We start from the raw sequence: 22,494 nt of genomic DNA on the forward strand, positions 1-22,494 counted from the left end.
AAACATTCTTGAACAATAGTTTCAAAATAAAGGATTTGGGGAGACTACACTATTTCTTAGGTTTGGAAATTCTCTACAAAGATGATGGTGTAATAGTCTCCCAAAGAAAATTCACTCTTGACTTGTTAAAAGAGTATCACTGTGTAGACTACAGCAGCTTCAGCTCTCCATTGGACCCTACTGTGAAGCTCAAAGCCAAAGAAGGTGAAAGATTGACAGATCCCACTTATTACAGGAAACTGATAGGAAAGTTCAATTTTCTCACCAATACTAGATTGGATATACCTTACAGTGTCCAACACCTAAGACAGTTCATGGATGATCCCAGGAAACCTCATTTGACAGCAGCCTTTCATTTGCTCAGATACCTGAAGAAGGACCCCACCTTAGGCATATTTTTATCTAAAGATCAAGACTACACAATCAAGGCATATTGTGACTCAGATTGGGCAGCATGCCCAGATTCCAGAAAATCTGTAAGTGGCTACCTTGTGTTGATGGGGAACAGTCCAATCAGTTGGAAATCAAAGAAGCAAGATACTATCTCTCTCTCCTCAGCAGAAGCAGAGTATAGAGCCTTAAGAAAGGTAGTAGGGGAATTGGTATGGCTCAGTCGATTGTTTGTAGAACTTACAGTACCCTTTCCCAAGCCAATTGCTGTGTTTTGTGACAGCCAATCAGCTATGCACATAGCCAGGAACCCTGTATTCCATGAGAGAACTAAACATATAGAAGTTGATTGCCACTTTGTACGAAGTAAGCTGCAGGAAGGGCTGATCTCATTGCATCATGTGGGAACAACAGATCAACTGGCTGATGTTCTAACAAAGGCACTGACAGGAGTTAGGCATTCAGCTGCTCTACACAAGTTGGCAGTGTTCTCCACACCACCAACTTGAGGGGGGCTATTGAGATTATTGGTTAATTATGTAAAGGGGTTAGTATATTGTAAAGTGGCTAGTTGATTGTAAAATGGTTATGTCTGTAAAGTGGTTAGATTAGATATAGATTAGATGTTCATTTTTTGATGTATATATGTATGCTACAGTGATCATTGATAATACAACTTAGAATATCTTTTTCCAAATCTAGTCTCTCTCTATTCTTCTAGAATATTCTCTCTTCCTCCTTTCGCAGGACTCCATGGAAGCAGAAGCTTGAGCTAGCTTCTAGTTTGGATAATCAACAGGAACTTCATGTTTGCTTAAACATTTCCTCACCGTGTTAAGTTTTAGGCGAAATACATAAGTTACCCCCTGAACTATGAATCAAATCCCTATTACACACTTTTTATGGACGAAAATCACCTTACACACTCAACCTTTTCCAGAATGTTCCTAAGACACACCTCTTTGTCTACGTGGCAGGTGCGTGTTTTACAAACCAAATAAAGCGTCTGAACAGTAAAAAGCTGTATATCTAATTTTTTATTTGAAGGGGCCAGATTTAACATAACTTATCCAACGGTTAAATAGATTCTTTTTTGTCATTTTCTAATATCATCTTTTTTTTTATTTTACTAAAGTAATCTAGTTCAAATCGAAGATAATAGATGTTTACTATCCATTTTTCCACTTTCAATGAAGAAATTTGTTTAAATTGTAACAGATGAAAAAATCGATTCAAGAAGAAATTATAAACACTGTAGAAGAATCTGTAATGAAATCTTCAAGTGAGATTGGAAGAACAATGTAAAAGATTCTTCTCTTTTTTTTTGCCCTTTTCAATGGGGCAGCCATGAAGAAACCTACTTATTATATCTCAAAAAATTTCAAATAAAATACATCAAAAGGTAAGGACAAATTGATTAGGGCTTCTCCTTTTTTCTTTGCGAATTGTAAGGTGGAGGTTTGGTTCTTTTGGTGCTCGACGACAATGGAGATGATGAGAAGGTTGTGGAAGGTTAATAATGATGGTGGGACGGTGAAAACTGGGTTATGTTTAGTCTATCCATGATTTTTTCTTGGATATGTGTATGTTAATGGAGAAAGAGAATTGTTGATGAAGGAGTAGTGGTGGTGGGACTGTGAAGGCACGATGAAGGAGATGGGTTCCTTCTCATTTTTGCTTTTTTTTTTAATTTCTTTTTCGTGGGTGGGGTTTGTTTTTCTTTTTCTTTTTTATATTTTAAGTCAATGACACGTGTCGCTATATGATTGGTGCGTGATATTACACATGTTTTAAAAAATTGGTCAAGATATAAGTGGTGTGTCTTAGGGACACTCTAGAAAGGTTGAGTGTGCAAGGTAATTTTCGTCCATAAAAAGTGTGTAACAGGAATTTGGTCCATTGTTCAGGGGGTAACCTATGTATTTTGCCTTAGTTTTACCATATACTAGGAAGGATGGGACATAACTATCAAAGGAAACACAGTAAAAACTAAAAGAGGAAGATGATGTAGGAAGCAAAAAAAGGTCGACTCTACGGACCGTTTGGCCATAGATTTTGCCAAAATTTATTTAGTTTTTTTTGGAAAATACATATTTATTCATAAATTTTATCCTTATTTTATCAAATTCCCAAAATCCAAAGCCCAAAACTCAAAATCCAAAACCCAAGAGCTGGTTTTAGCTCAAAATATTACTATTATATTTTTGGAAAATTTTCGTTCCTATACCATATAGGAAACTATATTACTAAATATGTTCATAGTTTACATATTACCCGCCATGCTAATAGAGTTTCTACAAAATATAGACAATTCATTAAATAAGGAATCATTGTAGCTGTAGGCTTCCTTATTTAGGCGCGCTAATATTGGGGAATTAAACATTCTTTCAGATATTTTACAACGCAAATCACGCATTAATAATTATCGGCTGTTTCGATTCAAAATTTAGCGACTCTACTTTTGCGATACACTGTGTTCAACATTTTTTCTGATTTCACAAATCAAAATCGACTAAATCTTCTAAAATTCTTCTGCAACAAATGCAATTATGTCTAAAATCCCAATTATGCTACAACTGAATGGGAATTGGGATAGCTATGGTAGCTTTAGAGAATTTCAGGTTGATGGCATTGTAGTAGATGAGGATGCGAGTTATAGTCTTTTGATTTCTACAATAGCACAGCAATTAATGATCGATAAATTCGAAAATATTATAGAAATCAAATACATTGTCAACGAGCATTGTCCTCCAATGGAAATTAGGAACGATATGGGTGTTCGTGTATATATGGAGACGAAAAAGGAAAACAAAAACTTAGGATCATACCCGCTATGTATAACTGTTCGTGATTTTAATATGGAATTGAGTATCACCAATGAGAACACAGTTGCAGGTTTGTGCTGTTATATTTTTAATCAAATTCTGGTTGTATATCAATGTCCTACACTTTATCTACATTTTATCTACAAATAAACTACATGTCAGAGTAAATATATATATCAGTATGGATTTTCACAATATCTGCAAAATTTCTACATTTATTCTACAATAAAACTACATATCATTTGAAAAATTAATATGAAATATAGAATTTCAAGGCAAATTATCTACAAAATTTCTACAAACTGTTCATAACAGAATTTAACTTTATTTTCATGCAGGTTCGTCTGGAACACTAAAGCTACTTGATATGCCAACATCTCCCGTTATAGAGGAATATGAAAGTATAATAATAACAGATAGTACGCCAAGTATTATTGAAGTAGGACAAGTATACCAAGACAAGCAAACAATTGCAACTGCAATGAAGCACTATTCTGTCATGCACAAATTCCAATTCAGGGTCAAAAGATCTAGTGCCAGAAGGTATGAACATTGCACTTGCTATTCTTTTTTGTTTTGTAGTTTATTTGTAAACTTTTACTTCCACAGTTTTTTTGGGTGATATTGTTTAACAACATTGTGGATAGTTTGTAGTTGTTTTGTATATAAATTGTTGTATATAATCTTTTATGCTAAAACTGTTTTTATTTTTTTTGTGTGATCTACATTTTTTATACCAGTATTTAAATTGGTTTTATTTTGTAGCTACTGGTTGGTATGTATTGGTGAAAATTGTACATGGCACTTCAAGGCAACTAGCATAAATGATTCTGCAATGTTCAAGGTTAGAACATTCAACAGCTTGCACACATGCTCTTTGATGGACAGTACATTCATACAACACAAACCTACTGCCATGGTAGTTGGTAGCATGGTTATTCCAAAATATGCTGATCCTAAGACAATTTACACACCAAAAGACATACAAACTGATATGTTATCTGAACACGACGTGAACTTAACATACATGCAAGTTTAAGCTCTCAACAATTGACTCCTCTCCACTTCTCATCTCCACTGATAAAGCCTGGAAATGTTCCATTTGCCAAGTGAGTTCTCTATTCCACATCTTTTTCCTACTTTTTAAATTTGTTTGCAACTATAAGAGTTGTCGCCGTGCAACCAGAAGGTTACGAATTCAATATGTGAAAACAACTTCTTGCAGAAATGCAACGTAAAACTGCATATAATTGAGCCAATATGGTCTGACTCTTCCCTGGACCCCGCACATAAGCAATAGCTTAACCCACCGGGTTGCCCTTTTTTGGTGTCACGACCCAATTTCCAAACCCGATCGTGATGGCACCTCTCGTGAAGACAAGGCCAGCCAACTAACCCAAATCGTCTCTTTAATATTTATTAAACATAAACGAATAGGTGAATATAGCTTAACGACAATAATAACCAGTACGTACAACCCAACACAACCCGACCGGGGTGTCACAAGTCACGAACATCTAAAGAAAACCTTAACACAACTACAGGCCAATAAATATATACAAGTAAAGTTTCTGAAAAACAAAAGACAATATCCGGTGCCGCGAACGCTGGCGGTCACCTTGCTCAGCTACAATAATAATACCTTCAATCCGCTAATAACCCGCTACCGGGTGAACGATACCTGCAACTGCACACGAGGTGCAGGGAGTAAAGTGAGTACTTCCAACTCAGTGAGTAATAGAAGTAAATAATAACTGAGCAGCAAGAAATCACGTAAAGCAACCAACGGGCTGTACAGAAGCCGGGTACAATTTCCGAGAAAACAGTAAAATCAGAGTATTCTTTAGAAATGTTTCGGCTCAGTTCAAATCTCTTTCGAAAATGGTCCTTTCAATAATTACGAAACTGTTCAAAATAGTTAATGCTGATTAACACAGAAAATCCGCCCCTCGGGCACAAATATCACAGCATAGCAGGTAATAATGCAAATAAGTATGCAAGATGAACACATAAAAGTTCGCCCATCGGGCACGAATTTCGTTACTAGTCAGTCATTGTTACCTGACCGGTCAGCCATTGTTACCTGACCAAAACACGAATGACAGTGTCATTGTTACCACTGTCCAATTCTAAATGGGTACCCGCGCTCACTGTGGGTGTGCAGACTTCGGAGGGGCTCCTACAGCCCAAGCGCTATATCAACATAAGGCCTGAAAGCCTGTACATATCAACATGAGGCCTGAAAGCCTCCTCACAATACACTCGAGGCCTGGAAGCCTCCTCACATCACTCAGCATATCCTCACATATGGCCCTCGGCCTCAATCAGTCCAAAAATAATCATAAGCCCCTCGGGCATCAGTAAAGAAACAAAAATGCTCAGCTCAAACAATAGTTCAAATATCAGTTAAAACTCGAGGTTGAGTGAAAATATAGCTGAGTTCATGAAACAGTGTAATGACAATGGACTGAGTTCAAATAATATTTCAAATAGTGAGGAAAACAGTGATGATNCACAAGGAAGAACCTATTGCGTACTTATGAAATACCAGTAAATCCCCTACCTGATGAAAGCAAATGGAATGTGCCACAACATATATCTGAAGAAGTAGTAAATCCATCTACAGGAGGGAAGAGGCAGCAAGGAAGACCTCAAAAAGAAAGATGCAAAACATATGATGAAATAAATTCAAAGAAGTACAATGTTTCATGTGGCAACTGCGGAGGAGAAGGGCATAACAAAAGATCTTGCAAGAATGCACCCAAAAAGAAATAAAATTTTATGTAGTTAATAGAATATTTCATAAAAATTGTTGGTGAGTTCAGGATAACAGAATTTGATGTGTAATTGTTGAGGTTTTTTAAGATCATAATGTAGTTAGTTAGGGTTTTTCTGTATTGAGATAATACTTTCATAGAGTGATTTGTTTATGAATGGTTTCTATAAATACAATCTACCACTTTTTTACTATCTCTAGCATCCTTTACATAGAAGTTAATGTTTTTTTGCAATTTATCTATAAAACAACTATAAAAAAGTTACATTAACTGGAATTGACAGAATATCTACATTATAAATCAGTAGGAAAGGAGTTATATACTAAAATATTGTAGATCAAGTACTGTTTACATTCAACAAATGAATATAAAAGCAACAAAACACATTGTTAAATATTTTATACAAATTATATACAAATCACCTACAATAGCTAGAGCTGACATAATAACTAGATTATAATTCAGCTAGAAAGAAGTTATATGCTAAAAATAATGTAGATCAGGTTTTATTTGCTAAAAGAATGACTCTACATATTTTTGCGTTGACAGAATAACTGTATAAAAATTCAGTTGGAAAGGTTTTATATGCTAAAATAATAAAGACCAACAGAATGTTTCCATTTGAACTACTATACTGGATAAGAAAAAAAAAGGCTACTATAATTGTAGCGCAAGTCTGCTACAATTAAAACACAACAATATTGTTCAAAAACTTGTCTACCATCTTTCTTCTAAACTAGCATCAACTAAACAATTGTACTACATGTTCCATATTACAACTACTTTTTCTTCCTATGGACTCGTGTTTTCTCATTCAAAGCTGGTGCACATTTTCTCCTTGCCAATTTGCTTGTCACCTCACTATCACTAATTGCCCCATGCTCCTGCTTCTTTCTAGCATAGTCCCAAAGTAGCGCTCCATAGCGTCTACGATGTTGGTCAATATCAAAAAGGTCTTCTTCCGGAATTAAGTCTCCAAGACTAGCATACTCTGCAAAGGCAACAACAAATACACCACAATCGCTGCAAAGATGAAAAAATGACAATATTTACCAAACGATTAAAAAAAAGGTTAAATGTATAGAAAGAAAGAAGATTTTTGTTACAGTGATCCTTCTTTTTGCTGTGGTATCTCTCCGACGATCCACTAAATATTAAGAGGGTCGGTAACAACAGTCTCAATGTATGCCTTTGTATTCTTGAAGTTGATATCTTTACGCTTCCCATAAAAACCAGTGCATGACAAATACAAAGGGATAATAACAGAAAACTTGTCGACACAAGATTCAACAATAGGATGATTGCGTGAAGAGACCATGGAATCATACACATAAAGTTGCCTGTCTGCAATGTCAAAAACAACCAACAACCAGTGGAATTTTTCTACAATGTTGACGGGCATGATGACATAATCAACTTCATTCCATGCAACATTTGCGAGTAGTCTATATCCCAATATATATTTCGCTACAATGTCCTGGGGTTTGACAACAGAAAACTTCTTTTCTTGAGGAGAATTTTGGAACTTTTCATAAATTTGTTCAATCCTAGTCTTGAACAAACAATCTGTTGTAGTAAACCTGGTCTTATTGTGGGGGCCATACTTGCCTCTTTTCCTCAAGTAATACATTATAACATTAATGTGCTGCAACAAAAATAGATTACATTTATGCTACAAGTTTTCTTCAAATAATCTACACAAAACTACAAAATAACTACAATTACATTTCAAACATAAAACAAAGCATCTACAATCAGAATACAAATTATTTACAAATTATCTACAAAGTATCTACAAATCAAATACAATGAATCTTACCGAGTCATTAAGGACTTGTCCAGGGTGTGCCAGGGAAAAGAACCACTCCTTCTTGTCAACCTTTTCCACTCCAAGATCTAACCATGGCTTAATTTGGTTGTCCTTTATAGAATACGGAGCCTTCCTCCTATATAAACAAATAGAAATTAAAATAAAATTGTTGAATGAAGTGGATATGTAAAAGATGAATACTGGAATAAAAGTGTCAAATTGTGCAAACTAACCTCTTTGAACCTGTGTCGGTACCGTGGTATAACCACTTGTTGAATTGATCCAACAACTCAGGATCTACATCTTGACCAATAACACTAGTAAATGGGTGCTTGAGGTGAAAAATTTGAGGTCCAACCGAGGGTGCTGCCACTAGAACTGTATAAAGGGAGAAATGGTGATCGGGAATGCTTTCCGGGCTGCCTTGTTCTACCTTGATGCAGGGGTGTTGTTTCATCTTGTATAGGCTCGCCGAGCTTAACCAATTGGGAGAAGTTATCAGGCAGCTCGAAATCATCAAGTGTAATCTCCTTCTTCTCACCTCCGGAGTCTTCTGAATCACCTACATTCACATACTCTGCCTCTTCACCTACATTGTCATCTTCCTCATTCTGTTGTTCTCTTTGAGCTGCTACTGTCACTCCGTGAATTGGAGATTGTGCATGCATATCTTCCCTCTCTGAAACACCATGTATATCTAGCTTAATAGAATGGTAAAAATATTGTTACCATGTATATCTAGCTTAATAGAATGGTAAAAATATTGAAACATATAGCAAATATCTCTGAATACAATTTCATACCTGCATTCTCTTCATCAACTGCGCCTTCAAAATGTGTATATAAATCAACACGTGCTGGATGATTTTCTTCACCAAGTGCACCTTCAATATGTTCTGTTTTTTTCATTTAAAATATTAAATCATACTGGATAGTAGTGGCTTGACAGTTTAAGAAGATATGTAGGTGTGTTATAATATCTACATAAATCTGTATAGCTGTGCCAATATGCTGTATTTATTTGTATATATAATGTAGACAAATTATAGATATTTTGTAGATAACTTGTAGATATTTTGTACATATTCTATAGATAATTGTAGATAAAGTGGAGTATTTTGTAGATACCTGTTTTGCTGGTGCTGGCCTGCACTGGTTCTCCACTAGTGAACTGAAATTGCTGATTGTTATTGTCTTTTGGTTGGTCAGTATTTTTGGTTGAACTCCCAGCAAACTGAAAGTTTTATATTAGTTAGAATATATATTTTAGAGGTGACATAAATAGTTTTGTTAATATGAATAAAATTCAAATGTTACCTTTGCATCAACTTGATCATTTCGACTATTTAACACCTGCAAAACAGTGTTGACTGACTCATTTATTAGCACTCGAAGGCTACCTAGTTCTTCAAAGACATCTTTCCTAAAATCTGCAATCTTTTCATCGACCTACATTAAAAAAAAATACATAGTTCACTTCAGAATATGTCTTAACATACATTAAAGAACATATGCACTATTATGTATACATCACAATGCTGTTTAGGAATAAATGTTACCTCCTCAAGACCTCTTTTTAACTTTCTTATTTTACGAAGAATAGACTCATTGTCCTCTTTTCCAATTGATTGTTTGGGTTCCAATGGAGGAGCATCAACTTTGGGATCCTCAGAAATATGTTCAACCTCTTCAATTTTGTACTCAACTTTATCAGGCAAAGACATAACTGAAAGCTCTTCAGGCGATTCATTTATGCTGGTGAACTGAATGAGAGAAAAAAAACAAATTAGCTTGATTAAGGCAGAATATGTAGACAAATTGTAGATATTCTGTAGGTAAATGTATAATCATAAATAAAAAACGTTTACCTTCATCCATTCAGGCTTGATCATTGTGTCTTCAATTGCGGCTAACCAAATCTGACCCTTACTAGCTGACCAGTTAAGCATGCGAGGGATTGAATTAGAAATCCTTGTAGCCTATATCAGTGTTGACGGAGGAGCAACACTCATACAACCATACTTGCATGTCTAGTGGGCATCCTCGAATGAGATAAGAATGAACGAAAGTGTGAGCACGTGATTTTTGCCTCGCTTGAATTATTCCTATAGAATTCTTAAAATTAGGACTTTTCTTTTATTATTTGAATTTTAGGGAATTAATTGCATGATTTTTGTGCTTGTTTGCATTTTGTGTGCATTTTTAGTTGGCATAATTCATAAAATAGTACATTTGCATTTAGGACACAATTTTATATTTTTTTAGTTCTATTAGTTTATTAACATTACAAAAATGAAAGAAAATAACAAAAAATGGTTCCTTTTGCATTCTTACTTTTAATTTTCAAATTTGTCTTAGGTTTATTTGAAATTAGGAGTTAGTTAATTCTTGAAAATTAATTAGTTTAGTATTAGAATTAAATCAGGTCTTTTTATTTTTAATTTTGTATTTAACAAAAATCAAAAAAAAAAGGGAGAAAAAATAGACTGGCCGGCATTGGGCCAGTGATTAAATAATTCACCAGCCCAATCTCAAAACCTCTTCACAAACCCACAGTCCAAGCCCAAAATGCCATATACCCGGTCCTGCCCCCCCCCCCCCCTTTATCAAAACAACGTAGTTTGGTTTAAATCTAATCTCAGTCGTTGGTTTTTTTGATCCAACGATTGAGAACTGCCTAGGTTTTTTAATATATATATGTCGGATTACCCCTCCCCCCCCCCCAAGGTCATCTCTCCCACTCTCTAACACTGAAGCGTAACGCCACCCTCCTCCGCCTGGAACCGCCGCCGGAAATCGCCTCACGGCGGCGGCCGGCCTCCATTTTCGACCAAAATTACACCCCTTGTTCCTCTCCTTCTCCTCTTTCCGAATCTGCACTCCATGTCCCTCGAATCCCTTCAAATTCTTCGAATCTTGAATAAAAGATCCTGACCCAAAACCCTAACTCATCAAATGGCCTCCAAATTTACACCAAGACCTCCTCTCTTCCTCCTCATCACGATCCCTTCATTGTCCCACTCAAATCCCACTGGAATTCCTCAAAATTTCAAAACCCTAGCCGCCGCCTTTGTTCTCTGGTGGCGGCTCCGCCTCCAAACCCAACTAAACCTACACCCTAGACTCACCTTAACCCCCTCTTCCCAAACCCTAAGCCGGATTCCTTCAAGGCTAGTTAAAATTATTTGAATCCCGAATCAAGGGTTTGAGTCCAAGTCTGAGTCGAAGACTCGAAGGTTATCAGTATTCAAATGGTTCCAAAAAATGATATTATGTGTTTGTTTTGGCAAAGAACAAACATATAATATTATTTTTGGGGCCAAATTCAAAGTCAATTCAGCTAGGGTTAAATCAGTAAGTTTCTTCTTATTATTTGATTATATTTTTTCCGTTTGTTGATTCTGTTTGGTTTTGTGGATTTTGTTGTGATTTTTCTGTTAGTCAATACAGTGTTTAGTTCCTGTTCTTTGATTTTCGCTTTTAATGATTAGTTTAGTTTAACTTTTAGTTAATTGTTAGGATTTCTAAGAGTTGTTTGGATATAGCTGAAAATTTCCAGCATTGGTGAGTAATTAATCATGGTCGTTTGACCAAGCTTAAGAGGACTAGGGTTAGTAGTATAGAGTAGTAACTTTAGACTTAGTTCAAGGGCAATTTGGACACTTCAAAGAGAAAGAATCTTGTAGTAACAGATTAGGAACACCCTAGACTCTTCTAGAATAGGGCTTTAGTGTAAATTTCAGTAGTTTAGTGCAGTGACTTGAGAAACAAGTCAAAACTTTAGCACTAATGAGTAAATTCTGAAAATAAAAAGGAGTGAAAATGAGTGAAGGAATTCCAGAACCTTCCTGCCCCTTTCCTGCCTATAAAAGGCATGCCTAGTGCCTTAGTTCACAAGTTTTTGAACAATCTGAAAAATCCCCAAAAAAGTTTCAGAATCTAAAATTCCCAAAAAACTCCTCCTGCAAGCTAGAGCATCCAGATTTAAATTGCAAATAAAAAGAATTTCAAAATCATGAACTCTTATAGTTTAAATTTCTCTTAGATTATAATCCCTTCAAAAACCAAAAACAAAAAGTAAATACAGCAGAAAAACTCAAAAAAATACTGTTACATTGCATCTCTTTCTTAGATTAAGTGGAAGTTCAAATGTGATTTGGAGTTCCAGTGTTCCTGAGTCAAGTTCGAGTTATATTGAGTATATTCAAGCTGTTTTTTGGGTGATTTATTGTTTGGAGTTGGTACTGGGTCAATTGATTTGCTGCTGTGAATTGCTATTTGCTCCTGCTGGTCACTCGAATTGCTACTGACTCTGATCTTCTTTTCTGCTTCATTATATTCCAGGTACACACTTGAATTAACTTTGATGTAGCCTTGAATTGAAAGATGAAATAAAAGTATTCAAGCCTCAGCTTCCAGCTCTGTGTTCATTTAGTTTATTATATATTTGTAGTTAAAATAGATACTAGTTGATGTGTATTTGCTTAGTATAGCTTAGCTTCGATTTGTATTAACTTAGACTATGGACTGTACAATTAGGACTGTTTTTTTTGGATTGTTAATAGACTGTTGGATTGTTGAACTTTCAGTCAGTCATTAACCTTAGTAATTTCATTTTGGTGATTAGTTTAATCATTAGCCGTGGTGATAAAATGAAACTGATTCTAGATCTTCATTTGTAGTTAATCATCGGACATTCGAATTATTGTGAATAGTTAGCAAATATCAGTTGTGGTATGAATTAATTCAGATTTGTTAAGTTACCGATTAGAAAATTGATTTTAAACTGGGCTGCATGCTTATTAGTGTAGAATCAGGCGTTTTTTTTGGCTTAAATTACACTGGATACTTCGTTGTTCATTTATAGACCCGACTTCATACATAAAATCATTATAATGTATTGATTTAAACTGATTTGGCTTTGGAATCTCTAGTTCAACACATTTGGTTAATTGTGTGAGTTGCATATCCATGTCATAATTGGTTTCGAAGTTATTTGATAAATATCAACATCTGGAATTTAAATCAGCCTTCTATCCAAGCTGCTGTGAATTAAAATTAACAGTTGAAGATCCATACATGGGTCAATATTTGGTTGTGGGTTCATGAAGGCCAAAACCCAGCAGCTTCCTATTTGAATAAGTTTGAGCCTAAAATTTGTTGTCTAAATGCTCAAATATGAAAATCTGATCATTTCCACCTTACTGGACTGACTTTGGAGGCCCAAAAGAATGCTGAAGACTTAAAGTCATTTTAGAGCTATGGGATCAATTTTATGATATAGGCTTTGGGCCTTCTAGTTAAGTAGCATGCTTGAACTAAGAGGTTTGCTTCTTGTTCGAGTGTGGACTTGAACTTGAGGCCCGAATTCCTTGGTCACTTTAAATAATAGCATTAATAATATCAATTAACTAGGACTCTTTAGAGACAAATTCAAATAGAAAATCGTAGTACGCTCTAGGATGGCCTGTAAATAAAGATGAGATGAGCCTCGCCAAACAAAGATGCATAAATCACGGGGCCCTCATTAAATACTTTATTAAAATATTTTAGAAATTCGGGACACGCCATTTAGCGAATTTTCATGGCTTCCCACAAAGATAATAATATGCGTAGTTGCTTTAGGCGCGTGTTTAATAATATTACTTTCCTAAATTCGGGTGCACATTTATGTGACCCAAATCCAAATCTCAACGAAGTTGAAATGTGCCAAAAAATCACGGGCGTACTGGTGCGACGTGGTTTGAGATAAATTTTCATGACGTTGCAATACTCTTTAAAAAATAAATAATAAAAGCGTTTTGAATTTAAAAAGCACATAAGTTAAAACATGTACAAAAATTAGATTTTTAGCCATTTATAATAATTTAAGTGACCGTGCTAGAACCACGGGATCCGGGGGTGCCTAACATCTTCCCTCGGGTCAACAGAATTCCTTATTCAGAATTTCTGGTTCGCAGACTCCAACTGGAAGTCAAAATTTTCCTCGATTTGGGATTCAATTTAAACCGGTGACTTGGGACACCAAAAGCCAATCCTATCCCAAGTGACGACTCTGAAAAATAAATAAATAATCCCATTTCGAATAATGTCACTTTAAATGGAAAAACTCCCTTATACATTTATCCTTCGGGGTATGTGTAAAAAAGGAGGTGTGACAACTCTGGCGACTCTGCTGGGGATACGAACCCAGAATGTCGATTCAGTGTTCAAGAATTCGAGCTTAGTACAATTGTTATATTTGGCTTTATCTGATTTTTCAACATGTTCCATGCTAAATGTGCTAAATGCTTTACCGCTTTGATATTATCTGAACTGTATATAAACTGTGCCGAAACCCTTCTCTTCTCACCTCCGGGGATGTGCTTACTGGTTGAGACTCCCTATTCTGTTAGTGTCATACCTTGAAATAAGAAAGAGGCCGGACAAGTTACTAAGCCGGATGATCTGGCGGGTCCCCGGTACGTAGCCCCCTCCTCGACTCGAGTTGTCCGCTCGGGTACACAGTCTAGAACCTATACCCAGGTTTTGAACCTAGAATAACTTGCCCTCATGCCGGACCCCTAGTAGGACGTTTGTTTGCATCATGTGCATTTGACTTAGGGGACTCAACACAGGGGTTGGGTCCGTCTAGGACAGGTGTACCCGGAATAATGGACCATCCTGATGCATCCTATTTGTGCATTTATCTGTTTTGGACTCGCATGCTGACCGGCTTTGAATATCTGGGCAATAATGAAAAAAGAGAGGAAAGAGAAAATAGCAGTGTGGAGAGTTAATTACCTATATTAGAAAAACCAATGTCCAAGTAGTGCCGAAAGGCTGCCGGAATTTTGAAAAATGAAAAAAAGAAAAAGAAACATATTTGGAAAAGGAAAAGGAAAGAAAATTGTGGTTCAAAATAGTTTTGATTTTAGTAAATCTGACCGAACTACGCCGGTTTGATTCTCACCGGATGTGAGATACGTAGGCAACCCTCATCGGGTCCAACCTCCCTTTTTCCAAAGATAGCCAAAAAATGCCAAATTTTAATTTTGTGTCATAAATAAGTCGGGTGATGCCATTCCTGTCTAAAATAAGCCGAATGTCCCCAAAAGGATGTCGGAAGGCCATTTTTGCAAGAATAGCCACCCTTAGTCATTTTTAAATGGTTAGCGGGCACAGCCTTAAAATCTTCCTCTCAGAAGTGCTGAAAGGCCGTATCTGCAAAACCTAGTCCTTGTTTTTCTAGATAAAGAAAAGTTTGCAAAAAAAACCATTTTTTTAGGTCAAAATAAGTGATTAAATCACCTTAATAAATGTGCAGGATGAGCACAATTCAAAGTGAACCTTTCTCAATCATGACTAAAATCCCTCTGGAGTTGCGTCTATGGTGGAACGATCTGGGTAAAGAAGGACAGGACGAGGTCAAAAAGTATTTGAAAGGGCTTACTAGTTTGTTAGAAATTGTACCTCGGGGAGATATCATCAGAGCACTGGTCACATGTTGGGACCCGGCACATAACGTCTTCCATTTCTCGGATTTTGAATTAACCCCGACCTTGGAGGAAATAGCCGGGTACATTGGAAACAATGAGGTACCTTTAAGACAAAAATACTTGGTTGCTCCGAGAACTGTAGCTGTGCACAGGTTCTTAGACTCACTGAAGATAGTCAGAACAGTCCACAATCCGGATTTGGCAAAGGGTTTTTGTACTCCACGCTTCATATACCACAGATACGGCCACATAGGAGGGTTCAACAACCCGGAAAACAAGATATGTAGTAAAGGAAATCGCCAAAAATGGGAAGAACATAGGCGTTTTGCTTTTATGGTGGTTTTTCTGGGACTCTGGTATTTCCAAGGAAAGATGGAAACATTGACATAAGAATAACCGGGGTCGTCAACACTTTAATGACTCAAGCCAAAAGCACTCTTGCACCTATGATAATAGCTGACATCTTCCGAGCTCTTACAGTTTGCAAAGCCGGAGGGGACTTCTTTGAAGGGTGCAATCTCTTGTTGCAAATGTGGATGACTGAACACTTGTGCCATCGTCCTCAATTCTTGAGTTATGGTTCATCTGAGAAAACTTGCATCGGGGAGTTCTACACAAGGATCAACGGGGTCAGCTTACCTGAAGGAGTAACCGCTTGGACATCATATCTCCGGACTCTCACCGCCGGTCAGATACAGTGGACGTTTGGATGGTTACCTATTGATGAAATCATGTGTATGTCAGCGGCTAGGTCACAGTTTCTCTTGATGGGACTTAGAAGCATCCAGCCATACGCTCCATATCGGGTTTTGAGACAGCTTGGGAGATGCCAAATAGTGCCACAAGATGAGGATCTTAGTGCTCAAGTAATTGAAATGAGCCCTGACGGACAATTCCCAGAAGCAAGAGTCCGCCAGATTTGGAATGAATGTCAATACATAAAAAGGGATACTTGCGTACAGGATCGGGCCAAAGGCGAAGTGTCGCCAGGATACCTTGCTTGGTATAGAAGAGAATATGAGCACGAAAGGCCAGCTAAAAGACCTCACATCCAGGAGTTTGCTGAATCATCGCAAGAACAGTGGGCTTGGTTAGCTAAAGAAAATGAGTACAGGGCCCGCATAGGAGCATTGGAAAAACAGGTCCAAGACCTCCGATTTGAAAATAGCATGCAAGCCGCGGCTGACGAAGGTGAAAGAAAACAATTGGCTAAAGAGAATGAAGCCTTACGAGCCCAAATCCAAAAGATGAAGTTAGCGGCCGACAACCCTGTCAGGAGTGCCAAAGATGCAAAGCTTATAGAAAATCTAAGGCAAAAAGTGAATGACTACAGTTTTGACCTCAACAAAGCGGAAAAGGAATTAGCTGGGGTTCGGAAACAATTGGCTAAAAATGCGGAAGAACGGGCCCGCGTGGTTAAACAGTTGAAAGAAGAATATGACAATGAGGTCACAGGATTAAAGAAAAAGGTCATTGCCACAGAGAACAGAATGATTAAACAGGCAAAAGAGTTCAAAGTTGAAAGAGAACATTGTTACATGGCATTGGCACAATTAGAAATGGACTTGCAACAACTCCGGGAACAAAGCCAGGCGGCTGAGCAAACTTTGGAGGCTAGGACCCAACAGATAGGGCGGTTGCTTCAAGAAAAGGGCAAAATCAGAGAGAGAATCTTAACCGTTGCTCATTCTATTACCAGGAAATGCCAAATGTGTGAGAACATGACCTGTACCACCTTCTTCGCATCAGTCATGATATTTGTGAAGCAGATAATGAGTGACCTGGACAGACTTCAAGGGGAACTTGCATATAGGCCCGCGGCGAGACCGAACGATGTCCCGCGGGCACCAGGAGCTTTAATGTATTCATGAGTGTCATATTTCCTTATATAGTACGTCAGTATTTGAGTCTGTATTTTTCTTTTTGCTAAGAGTATGTCAGTATTTGGGTCTGTATTTTCTTTTCGCCAAGAGTCAGTCAGTTGTTGAGTCTGTATTTTCTTGAAATAGAAAGAAGTTGTAGTTTTTTTTCTGTCATCAAGTTTTCTATGTTGTTTAATGCGTAAGTTTTGAGTTTTTGTAATCAAATATTTCCTATCATAAAATTGAAAATCCAAAAACATTTTTTTTTTCTATTTTACATTTTATGTTATTTTGCAAGAACTACGCTTGGTCTGATTCATGCGGGGTCATGATACGTAGGCAATCTCCATAGGATTCGACCGTAGCCCTAAGGAAATACACGAGAGGAAACAAAGGAAAAACGAGAGTGAAAGAAACGCAAAAAGGAAAATAAGGAATCGAGAGAAAACCATGGCAAAGAAAAGGGAAAACAGAAAATGAATAGAGGAAAGAGAAACGGGACAAAACAAAAGAGAAAGGAAAACAAGAAAACAAAGGTGGAAATCAAAACGAAAAGCCGGGATGAAAGCATGCAACCGGGGCAAACATGTAGACATCAGTTTAACTGTGTAGGTGCATCACACCCCAATTGTGCGATTACCTATCTGTTACGTATCTCAAACTAACCGTGTGTTGCTGTCAATTCCCAGTTCAGCTTTTAGAAACGGTGGTTGGTTGTGGTAAGCTGGCATCGCATCAATACTTTACGAGATCGAAGGAAGTGGGAAATGTCTACAGAAATGACTTTGCCGCAGTCCCCATCTCTGAAGATAGCCCATCTCGGGGGTCCCGGCTCTGAATCTTTTACAGCTGATGAAAATCGGATCTTGCGCCTGCGACTGATGGAAATGTGGGATGCTTGGAACAATGGGAAGGAACTCCAAGCAACATTCCCGGATTCCCAGAGTTATTCCAAGAGCTGGAGGTGCTACTACTGTCCCTATCAGTCATCTCATACCCCTTTTGGACAACCACCATGACGGCTCATTTCGTGGAACACCTTCTTAAGGTCCGCCCCAGGTGTTCCAGCAGGAGCAGCTCCTAACATCTTCACTGCTCCACCGTGTCCTGCTACAGCACAACCTTCACTGCCAAGGCCCGCCTTGATCCCTCAGCATTCACCTTCCAAAACCCTGTCTTTCCGGTGGATCTCCTCAATATCCCACATATAATTACTCTCAGCCACCCCCATACGAGCTTACACCGGGGCAGGACAAAACCCCCAAAGACCCAGAGCAGGACGAGATGGCGAAGAGAATGAGAAGCCTCGAGCAGAGCTTGAAAAACATGCAAGGATTGAGCGGGCAAAAGAGTGTCTCCTATACAGACCTATGTATGTTCCCTCATGTACACTTGCTGTCAGGGTTCAAAACACCAAAATTTGAGAAGTATGACGGACACGGTGACCCTATTGCTCACCTGAAGAAGTATTGCAACCAGTTACGGGGAGCCGGTGGCAAAGAAGAGTTGTTGATGGCATATTTTGGAGAAAGTTTGGTTGGTATTGCTTCAGAATGGTACATGGATCAAGATGTCTCACGTTGGCATATTTGGGATGATCTGGCCCGAGACTTTGTTCGATAATTTCAGTACAACATAGACATCGCGCCAGACAGGAACTCCTTGGCGAATCTTAAGAAAAAGCCTTCAGAAAGCTTCCGTGAATATGCCATTAAGTGGCGTGAACAGGCGTCAAGAGTGAAGCCTCCAATGGATGAGGTAGAGATGGTAACTGTTTTCCTCCAAGCCCAGGAAGCAGACTATTTTCAGAATATGATGTCCGCCATGGGCAAACCTTTCGCAGAGGCAATAAAAATCGGAGAAATGGTGGAGAATGGACTAAAAACGGGTAGAATCTTGAGCCAGTCAGCCATAAGAGTAGCCTCCCAAGCCATCCAAGGCGGGTCTGGAGGAATAGCCAAAGGCAAAAAGAAAGAAGAAACAGTGATGGCAGCATCAGGAGGAAGAAGATATCGGGCTCCCGACCGGTATTCTCTGAAAGAACCCCTCAACACTACTATCCTCATACTGGTATGGCCTATGCTCCTACACCTTATGCGGTCATGAATGCACAACCCTTCGGCCGACCGCAACCACAAGCTAACCGAAATCCACCTCCATTCCAAAGAAATCAACCTCCTTACCAGAACCAATATAATCCCCGACCACCGCAAAATAACTTCCGCCCTCGAGAACCACCCAGACGACCGAATTTTACGCCAATTGGTGAACCTTACTCCAGTCTGTTCCCGAAGCTCGTCCAGATGAATTTGCTACAGCCTATTCCCCAAAACAGGCAGAACCCAGAATCTCCAGCTTATCAACGAGGGGTCCATTGTGCCTACCATTCAGGAGCTGAAGGGCATAGTACTGATAACTGCTGGACATTGAAGAAAGTTGTGGAAGATTTGATTGAGCAAGGGAAAATAGTGTTGAGAGATGAAGAAACCCCGAATGTGACTAATAACCCGTTGCCCGCTCACAATAACGGGCCGGTAATCGGTATGATTTGTGAAGACAGGGAGTTTGACCCGGCTTTGAAAGCCATAATTGCTATTGCCGATGCAGAAAAGAAGCCCAAGGTAACCTCTAAGCAAGGAAAAGAGGAAAAGAAGAATAAAACTGTCAAAACTGAGCCTGAGAAGAAACCTGAGACAAAATTGGAAACAGACTCTCCTACGAACGGAATTCTCTATGTTCCGCGAGGACGCCCAGAAAAACCCTTGGTTGTCAGTATTCCAAGGAAAGCGGAAGTAAAAGGGGAAACACCAATATATGTACCAAAAGGAGCTTATGTGGTCCGGGGGACAATTAAGCCATCTCGGCTGAATGAGCCAGTGGTTATTGGACGCGTACCACAGAAGCCAATGACAGACCCTTCTGCAGTGCCATGGAACTATCAGCGAACAATGGTTACACACAAGGGCAAAGAAATTTCAGGGGAACTTCCAGGGAAAATCTCTGTTGAGAAATATTCAAATGTAGAGGAGGGCACCCACATGGTTCAGCCGGGGGAAGGTACTAGCGCCGCTGAGGTGCTCTACATGGGACCAGATGCTAAACTCCAGAACTGGAAGGCTACGTCATTCCTGATCAGGCGGGAGTCCCAGTAAACTAGCCCTGCCACTTTTTCTGCATCTCGAGTTATTTCAGGGCGTAACTCGGATGTTTCCTGTAGTTTCTTGTCTTTAAATTCCGGAATGTGGACCCTGTTATCTGCAAAATTCCAAAAAAATGAAATCAATATTTCATCGTTCATTTTTCTTTCTGATTTTTGCTATTTTTCTCCTTTATTTTCTTCTCTTTAACTCTAATAATGCAGCTTTAAATAACATGACATGCTTGCGGACTTCATGCCTAGATCCCCAAAACGCTGGCAGATTTTCGAAATAACGAATCAACAGTCGCAATGCAAAGAAGGTAACCTTGAGGAAATAAAACAAAGAATTGGAACAATTGAAGGAAAATTGGTTCTCGGGTCGGAAAGGTCCGTACATTACAACAAAAGAGTGTGTTGTATTCAGGTAATATCCGGGCAGTTATACTAACAAAGAATGACCCATGCTTACAACAAGAAAGTGTGGCCCAGGAATCTTGAAATAGGACAGCTGGTACTCAGACGCATTCTCCCTCATCACCAGGAAGCAAAAGGGAAGTTTGCCCCTAATTGGAAAGGTCCGTACATAATTCGAAAGATATTGCCAAGGGGAGCACTGTACCTGGGAGACATCGAAGGGAATGATCCTGAGGCAGCAGTCAATGCAGATGCAGTAAAAAGGTACTACGTCTAGACCTCCTGTGGCGATGGCTTTTGCGTAATTGAGATGACGAAGGCTTTCATTCCCGCTATCCAAACACTATCAATCCTTCGCAAACCCTTTGAGCCTGTTAACCTTTCTTTGGTCACCCTCTTTAGAACTCAGAAAAACCAGCGGAAAAAAAAGAGCAGAGAAAAGAAAAAAAAAGAAAACAAAAACCAAAACAAAAGCGAAAACAAAAACAAAAATTATTGGCCTGAACTACGTTTGACTTGATCCCGAAAGGGTACGTAGGCAGCCTCTCCCTGAGGTTCAATCACACCAAAACAAAAATCCCTGATTTCCCTGAAAAATGAAACTGGGGCAGATGATATAATGGTTCGGCCATGAATCCGCCGAAATGGTTCCAAAGTTGTAGTTCCGCCCAAAATTCTGTTTACCCCAAAACCTTATCCAAGTCCTTCCGATCAATTGGCAAAGGCATGGAAGTGAAAACATCATTGTTGGAATCTGACACAATGCAAATTGAGGGAAATAAAATGAGAGAGTCTTATCGGTGAAAACCTTCGGGCACCATAAGGCGATGGTGAGTAGAGAAACCAAAAATGAGAGAGTCCGTTGGGTGAAAACTCGTAAAGAGCACTATCGGGCGACGGTGAGAAGAGAAATGTGAGAGGTCGATTGGCAAAAACCCGCAAAGGGCGCTGTTGGCCGAAAAGAAGACATCTCATCACTAAAAGAGTCCTGGCAAGGTTCCCTAGTTTTGAAATACTGATTAATGGGTTCATGAGAAGCCGGAAAGTTTGTGTGGGTCGGGCATCCAGTCCAAGAAGCATGTCATGTTCATCTGAAGCCAGCATGCACACCCCAGATAAGTCCTTCTTTTCCCCGAAAGGGATGCTTCTCTTTAAACTCATATGATTGCCCTTCTGCATACTTCTCTTTGAATCCCTTTCGGTTTAACTCTGATTCCGTAACTAGTACAAAGAAAAGGTGGCAGGACCGGTTTCACAGGGTTCCGCCTGGTCAGAGCTGAAGAAATACCCAGCCTTAGCGAGTGCGTCAGGCCAATATGACTGACCATAGTGGTTGATGCTTTCGAAGCAAGAACATTGAAAAAGAAAGGAAGGCAAAGGAAAAGGTCCCAAGGGCAGAATAGAGTAAAGAGGCTAGAGCCCACACGGGCGAGTCATCATGAAGTCCTAAGGCTGAACCTGGTCGGTTTGAAAAGAGATTCACCCTCAAGCCAAACAAGCAGCAAAGTTCTCAACGGAAATGGGGCCGAGATCAAGAAATTGAGATGATCAAGGCCACAAAACCAACCACCGTTTCAAACTAATAAATTGTTCTTTGTTGAAAAAAGGTTTAATTCAAAGCAACCGTGCAAGAAGCAGGTGCAATCCAAAAAGAAATGAAACGTGCAAGCGCTGAAACAGCTTTGCAGCAGGAAAACGACCAAAAAGGAAGTTTCCCCTCCCCAAGTTCTTTCATGTGTTTTGCTAAATAAAAGGAAAACATAAAAGAGGAAAACAAAAGAAGAAGAAAGAAGAAAAGA

At 38.7% G+C, this 22,494-nt stretch overlaps 1 protein-coding gene across 1 annotated transcript; it reads right to left on the reverse strand.

Annotated features, from left to right (window-relative positions):
• Positions 1–6,771: 6,771 nt before the first annotated feature.
• Positions 6,772–10,626, reverse strand: LOC109236854. The gene is made up of 11 exons (XM_019403084.1): positions 10,552–10,626; positions 9,671–9,781; positions 9,362–9,565; positions 9,120–9,251; positions 8,931–9,036; positions 8,606–8,698; positions 8,236–8,481; positions 8,036–8,180; positions 7,812–7,938; positions 7,141–7,637; positions 6,772–7,015 (listed from the first exon to the last, which is right to left on the reverse strand). Exons 1-11 carry the CDS (start codon positions 10,624–10,626, stop codon positions 6,772–6,774), a joined length of 1,980 nt encoding a protein of 659 aa, XP_019258629.1.
• Positions 10,627–22,494: the final 11,868 nt, after the last annotated feature.

This window comes from Nicotiana attenuata, unplaced genomic scaffold, assembly GCF_001879085.1.
Source record: "Nicotiana attenuata strain UT unplaced genomic scaffold, NIATTr2, whole genome shotgun sequence".
Classification (NCBI taxonomy): domain Eukaryota; kingdom Viridiplantae; phylum Streptophyta; class Magnoliopsida; order Solanales; family Solanaceae; genus Nicotiana; species Nicotiana attenuata.

Coding starts and splice junctions, on each gene's coding strand:
- LOC109236854 (XM_019403084.1), bottom strand. CDS start 10,626: ATGGAGGCCGGCCGCCGCCGTGAGGCGATTTCCGGCGGCGGTTCCAGG. Junction 9,252..9,361: donor TAAAAAGAGGTCTTGAGGAG/GTAACATTTATT, acceptor TTTTTAATGTAG/GTCGATGAAAAGATTGCAGA. Junction 7,638..7,811: donor GACAAGTCCTTAATGACTCG/GTAAGATTCATT, acceptor TTTTTGTTGCAG/CACATTAATGTTATAATGTA.